The 7,149-nt window shown below is 36.5% G+C and overlaps 1 protein-coding gene across 1 annotated transcript; it reads right to left on the bottom strand.

The window, feature by feature from the left end:
• Positions 1-1,705: 1,705 nt before the first annotated feature.
• LOC149416257 (uncharacterized) lies at positions 1,706-6,757 on the bottom strand. The gene is made up of 5 exons (XM_089641928.1): positions 6,590-6,757; positions 5,683-5,872; positions 5,210-5,362; positions 3,856-4,008; positions 1,706-3,729 (listed from the first exon to the last, which is right to left on the bottom strand). Exons 2-5 carry the CDS (start codon positions 5,819-5,821, stop codon positions 1,706-1,708), a joined length of 2,469 nt encoding a protein of 822 aa, XP_089498054.1. The 5' UTR covers positions 5,822-5,872; positions 6,590-6,757.
• Between the last annotated feature and the right edge of the window lie 392 nt (positions 6,758-7,149).

Below are 7,149 nucleotides of genomic sequence, written 5' to 3'. Positions count from 1 at the left end.
ATTAAAATATAGAACAATAAAAATAAACTCAAATCTATTTTAATTTAATTTTTCCTAAATAAGTATAATAATAATATAAAACATGTGTTGTGAAACAAAATACTTCGGTGTGAGAATAATAGTTAAAAACGTCGTTAATGTAAGTACTCAATAATAAAATTACTTTTTTTACGATTATTTAGATACTAACTGAAAATAAACCATGAACATAATATAACTCGTCCTTGTTCCTGTTTTAATTAACTAAATAAGTGCCGACACAACAACTAAAATGTCATGCAAGCGGGAATACCAATATTATTATGTCATATCTGTGATAAATCCGATCAGTACATCAGTAGTGACCCGCGAGCCGTGAGATCTGTTGAACGATGTATGCGAATCTTCGTTCGCGAACGGGTGAGACGGCTCTTCGGGTCTGGCGGGTCACCTGCTCACCGGCTCACCGTTCGCGAACGAGTGAAGCGGGTCACCGGCTCACCGTTCCCGAACGGGTGAGTCCATACTGATCCGAGAACGAGTGAGCGGCTGAATTGGGAACCGGATCTTACGGATCCGTGTAGAGATCCGGTTCACTGGGCCGACTCGTTCGCGAACGAATCACTTGTAGTACCAAACGGGCGGCGGTCAAGGAAACACTTTAAAACTGGAAGGATTGGAGCAATTACTCCTGGCGAAATTATGGGAAGAATCATGCGGACATATTGTTCCTGTTTAGCTATCTGTTGTAATCGCTGGTCATCACGTTATCCTTTATAAATTTTGCAGAACTAATCAATGAGTCGCAAGGCACCCTATTATGAAACAGATCAGATTATAATCGTTGTATTCCTTTGTCACTAATTAACTTATAAAATTGCTACCATTTAATTCCAACTGTGCTAGTGATCTTCGTTCGAAGCACACACCTTGAGATATTGTTATCTATCCTAAATTATGAGTCTCATGTTCTGGTTAAATCTAATCGTAAATAAAAAATAATATAATCGTTGTTTCGTTCTTTGACAATAAATGATTTCTTGTGACATACTTAAGTTGTTTCAATACTATCTATCTCACACGTACCTCAAACTATGGTATTTGTTGTTCTAAACTTATATTTTCTGTTACAATAGCATAATTGGCATAATTAACATAAATGATCATTATTACTTTGTAACAATAGCGCACCAATGCGTCTTTATTAATTTTAGCCATATTATTCTATTACATTGGCACCCAACGTGGGGCTCGAACCAACGATCCTGAGATTAAGAGTCTCATGCTCTACCGACTGAGATATCCGGGCAAAATAATGAGTACGCACGTGTTTATACAAATATCTCTTTTGAGAAAACGAAAAACTGCAGTCGGAACACGAAAAAGGTTTTTTTCCACTGTGAGTCAGCATGTGGTTCGTCAAATTTCCCTTTTGAGTACATGAGTAGTTACACTTCATACATGAAAAAGGTTTTTTACCTGTGTGAGTCAGCATGTGGCTCGTCAGAAGGCCTTTTTGAGTAAATGAATTGTGGCACAAAGAACATGAATAAGGTTTTTATCCAGTGTGAGTCAGCTTGTGCCTGGTCAGATTGCATTTATAAGTAAATGGATTGTGGCACAAAGAACATGAAAAAGGTTTTTCTCCAGTGTGAGTCAGAATGTTGCTCGTCAGATAACCTTTTTGAGTAAAATATTTGTTGCACAAAGAACATGCATAAGGTGTTTATTCAGTATGAGTCAACATGTGGCTCATCAGAGCGCTTTTCCAATGAGATGAATAATTGCACACAAAACATGAAAAAGGTTTTTCTCCAGTGTGAATCAGCATGTGCCTGATGAGATGACCTTTTTGAGTAAATGATTTGTTACACAAAGAACATGAAAAAGGTTTTTCTCCAGTGTGAGTCAGCATATGGCTCGTCAGATTACCTTTTTGAGTAAATGATTTAGTGCACAAAGAACATGAAAAAGGTTTTTCTCCAATGTGAGTCAGCATATGGCTCGTCAGATAACGTTTTTGAGTGAATGATTTGTTGCACCAAGAACATGCAATAGGTTTTCCTCCAGTGTGACTCAACATGTGGCTCGTCAGAGCGCTTTTCCAATGAGATGAATAATTGCACTCAGAACATGAAAAAGGTTTTTCTCCAGTGTGAGTCAGCATGTGGCTCGTCAGATAACCTTTTTGAGTAAATGATTTGTTGCACAAAGTACATGAAAAAGGTTTCTCTCCAGTGTGAGTCAGCATGTGGCTCGTGAGATAACCTTTTTGAGTAAATGATATCTTGCACAAAGAACATAAAAAAGGTTTTTTTCCAGTGTGAGTCAACATGTGGCTCATCAGAGCGCTTTTCCAATGAGATGAATAATTGCACTCAGAACATGAAAAAGGTTTTTCTCCAGTGTGAGTCAGCATGTGGCTCGTCAGATAACCTTTTTTGGTAAATGATTTGTTGCACAAAGAACATGGAAAAGGTTTCTCTCCAGTGTGAGTCAGCACGTGGCTACTCAGATTACCTTTTTGAGTATATGATTTGTTGCACAAAGAACATGAAAAAGGTTTCTCTCCATTGTGAGTCAGCATGTGGCTACTCAGATGACCTTTTTGAGTAAATGATTTGTTGCACAAAGAACATGAAAAGGGTTTTTCTCCAGTGTGAGTCAGCAAATGGCTCGTCAGATTACCTTTTTGAGTGAATGATTTGTTGCACCAAGAACATGCAATAGGTTTTTCTCCAGTGTGAGTCAACATGTGGCTCATCAGAGCGCTTTTCATATGAGATGAATAATTGCACTCAGAACATGAAAAAGGTTTTTTTCCAGTGTGAATCAGCATGTGCCTGATCAGATGACCTTTTTGAGTAAATGATTTGTTGCACAAAGAACATGAAAAAGGTTGTTCTCCAGTGTGAGTCAGCATATGGCTCGTCAGATAACCTTTTTGAGTGAATGATTTGTTGCACAAAGTACATGAAAAAGGTTTCTCTCCAGTGTGAGTCAGCATGTGGCTCGTGAGATAACCTTTTTGAGTAAATGATATGTTGCACAAAGAACATAAAAAAGGTTTTTTTCCAGTGTGAGTCAACATGTGGCTCATCAGAGCGCTTTTCCAATGAGATGAATAATTGCACTCAGAACATGAAAAAGGTTTTTCTCCAGTGTGAGTCAGCATGTGGCTCGTCAGATAACCTTTTTTGGTAAATGATTTGTTGCACAGAGAACATGGAAAAGGTTTCTCTCCAGTGTGAGTCAGCACGTGGCTACTCAGATTACCTTTTTGAGTATATGATTTGTTGCACAAAGAACATGAAAAAGGTTTCTCTCCATTGTGAGTCAGCATGTGGCTCGTCAATAATCTCTTTTGAGTACACGAGTAGTTGCACTTCAAACATGAAAAAGGTTTTTCTTTAGTGTGAGTCAACATGTGGCTTATCAGAATGCTTTTCCGATGAGATGAATAGTTGCACTCAGAACATGAAAAAGGTTTTTCTACATTGTGAGTCAGAATGTGACTGGTCAGACTGCTCTTTTGAGTAAATGAATTCTTGCACAAAGAACATGAATAAGATTTTTCAATAGTGTGAGTCAACATATGGCTCATCAAAACGCCCTTCCGATAAGATGAATAGTTGCACTCAGCACATGAAAATGGTTTTTCTCCAGTATGAGTGCGAAATTGGGGTTCAAAATTTGACATAGGATGGCTGGAGTTTTCCCCAGGATGCATCTTAAGATCTGGCGACAAATCTGGAAAAGAATACGGACAAAAATGGTTATGTGTAACTTATTATCTCCACTTACATTAGTAAATTCATAAAAAAGTAGAAAAACAGTAGAGCAGCAATATCTAAATCTAATAAACATCGGTTTTACCTGGTGTCTGGGTAATTCTTTCGAAGACTTCTAAGCATTCCTTTTTAACACCCGGTGGGTCTTTGTTAAATTCCATGTAAGGAAATCCCCCTTCATCTTCTGCTCGGCGTCGAAGTTCTGCCTTGTTGGAAACAGTCTCCATAATAATGCTACCTATGTAGAATAACAAAGAAACGATACATACGTTGGACATTGATATACATAAAAGGTATTATTTTAGATAAAATAACTTGAAATTAAAACATGTTTTTACGATTGAAGATGTAATTGATTAACTATGTAGAAGCGTGAATTTGTGAAGAGACTTTAAGGTAAATTTAGGAAATGGGAATGACCCCAGATGTCTGCTTCCCATGCATTCCCATAATTATCCATCAAAAACGGAAAACCATTTGCTCTTGAGCACCTCTAGTTGTAGTTGGCTAGTTATAAGTCAATAGAATGATGTTTTCTTCCAACAATATTTATTTATTATAAATGTATTATAATACAAAAAAATGTTCATGTTCCAAATAAGATGAGGTGAAAACTTAAGAAAACGGGAACCTTTTGGTAGAAATGGCAACTTCCGAATTCGAGCCGTAAGGCTCTCGATTAGTAATCCGGTGGTCGGGGTTCAACTAAATATTATTCGATTTGTTTGTGTTATTTCACAATTTTTTTCCTTCAAAATAATAAACAACCTTCTTGCGCCACGTTGCAGTGGATGTTGAGTGGAAGATACTCTGTGTATCGTCCAGGAGTAAAGACACAAGTCACAATTGATTAATATGGCTTTGGCCGTGTTTGGTGACAAGAGGTGAATAGCCAGGTAAATCTCACTTTTGACTTTCCTAAGTTGAAGATACTCCAAGTATCGCCCAGGTTTAAAAATATAAAAAAAAGATAGAATATAACTATAAACAGATAAAAAATATTTATAGATATATTCCAATGAAAATAATTTTCGAATGAAACGTGGCTGTAATAGCTTTGGCCTTGTTTATTCAACTTCCACATCTTTATCTCCTTCCCCTTCCCTCTACCATCAGCCTCACAACATACTCCAATTGCCCCAAGATGGTACGGAGCAGTTTTGACTTTAATGCGGTATTTACAAAAAACAACTCAGCAAGTTTAAAGTGTGGTGTAGTTTGGCAGTTTCCGGCAAAGTCATATTTTATGGCAAATACCAAATATGTGTAAATATAATTTTCTGTCGTTTTGTTTTAGTTTAGGAGACATAATGGCTTAAGTGCAACTTTTGTAAAAATACTTCCCGTATTAGATACCTGCGAAAATTCAGCATTTGCCTAATTTCCAGTATGGGCCGTTTTTGTATAGATTCACAGAACTATTAAAAAAAAGATTTTACCTGCTCTCTGGTTAATTCTTTCAAAACGTTCTAGGCATTCCTTTTTAATATTCGGCAGGTCTGTGTCAATTTCTGTATAAGTAAATCCCCCTGTATTTTCTTCTCGGGGTCGAAGATCCGCCTTGCTGGTAACAGACTCCACTTTAAAGCGACCTGAAAAAATTAAATAAAGTTAATTAATCATCGATGTAAAAAAATGTTGAACAGAACTTGAAAGTAAACTTTGAAATTTGTTGAATTGTTCAAATTCTGTGACACAAACCATCCTAAGAGACTAGGTTATTCTAAGAAATAGTAATGCTCCCAGATGTCAGCTTCAGTGATTTGAGTAACTTAAGTGCGAAGTTTTGTTCCGGCGTCAAAGGAGTGATAAGGTAAATACCAAATATACTTATACGCAACAAGAGGGGAAGGACATTTGATAAAGGTAATGGATTCTGAACATCTGAGTTTAACATTTGCTATCTGCGTACTTTCCACATATTGCAAACATTCCTTCTTTACATCTTGGAGGTCGACATCTATATCCGTATTTGAAATTTCACATCCGCCTCCTTCCTGGGGTCCTAGTTCCGTCTTGATCGTAACAGTCTCTGGATTTAGTAGATCCATGGCACTGCTGTGGTAGCGTTTGGTAATTGTTTCAAGCCCAAACAAACATACCTGAAACAGAAAATAGTAAAAATAAATTAACGAAACTCAATGAATAAGCTTTGAACATTTGGTTTTGCTTGGAATAATCTGTCAAAACAATGAAGTCGTATAGTCGTCGAAACACGTAATTCGAAATGAGGATATAATTGCGATTGTATCTTAGACTGATGTTAAGACGTTTGAAGACGGTTTAAAAATGGTCTTCGATTTTCAGATAACTCAATAACTAGAGATAAAACCGTATTGTCGTTCTGCATTTAACAAATATCGGTAATCCATATTTTTTTTAAATAATCTGTTTTTAACAAATGCCCTTCGAATGCTAGACTTAAAATGGAAATTTTGACGTCTTGACGTATTAGTTTAAACGTTCCTTACAAAACACCAAATAGAATCCTTAAGTTAGGTGTACCGATGGCTAAATTTAAGCTAGGTTGCGTTAGAAACAGCGCAATTATGTATTTGAGTATGCCATAGCACTAATTTAAGAACCGTGGTCGGTCAGTTTGATTGGTTATAACGACTGCTATCAAATAGCGATGAATATTTGGTATTAGCACTAACGAAAATCTATCACAAATATGAGTTGATAAAATTAACAACGTAGGTTAAACAGAGTTTGGAAAAAGGATAAACGAAAGAATGTGTTGATAAAATACTTTAGTTAAGTTATTCAAAGACAGTAATGAAGTCATAGTCAATTATAATAATTATCAGGAAACTGACCTTCTAGGTTAATGATAATTTCATTGCAATTGCGTCTTGTATACTATTATTAGGCAATTGGAGTGGACCCACCCTTTCAAAACGACTGTGTGAAGAAACTGATTTATTAACCTCCTTAGCCGCACACGTCAGGACTAGGCGATTCTTTGTCCCGATGACTGTGCGGCTGCAGCGACCTTGAGAAAATGAGAAAGAAATTTCATAGATAATTTATTTAATAGCTGTCAGAGAAGTTACACTAGTGATGGGCGGGATCGAAACATGTACAAGATCGAAATATTTTAATCAAAACATCAAAATTATCGAATGATTATTCGATTTAATTGCTCGCAGTTCAGCAGGAGAGTGGGGCAGACAAGGGCAGCGGTTTTGTCTCATTGGAGGAGTGGGTTGCGGCACATAGACAATTATTATACTTTTTTTTCTCTTCTATAGAAGCTGGCGCTTGTGTCTAAAAGAATGGTGAGTATCAAGATAAAGAATATTAAGGGTTTGTAATTATGAATATTAAAATTAATAATTAATTGCAATGGTAAAAAAATAAAAAATAAATTGCAAAT

Source organism: Hesperophylax consimilis, chromosome 17 (assembly GCF_061612785.1).
Source record: "Hesperophylax consimilis isolate HC1 chromosome 17, BYU_Hcon_1.0, whole genome shotgun sequence".
Classification (NCBI taxonomy): Eukaryota; Metazoa; Arthropoda; class Insecta; order Trichoptera; family Limnephilidae; genus Hesperophylax; species Hesperophylax consimilis.
This window is presented reverse-complemented; position numbering and strand designations above follow the sequence as displayed.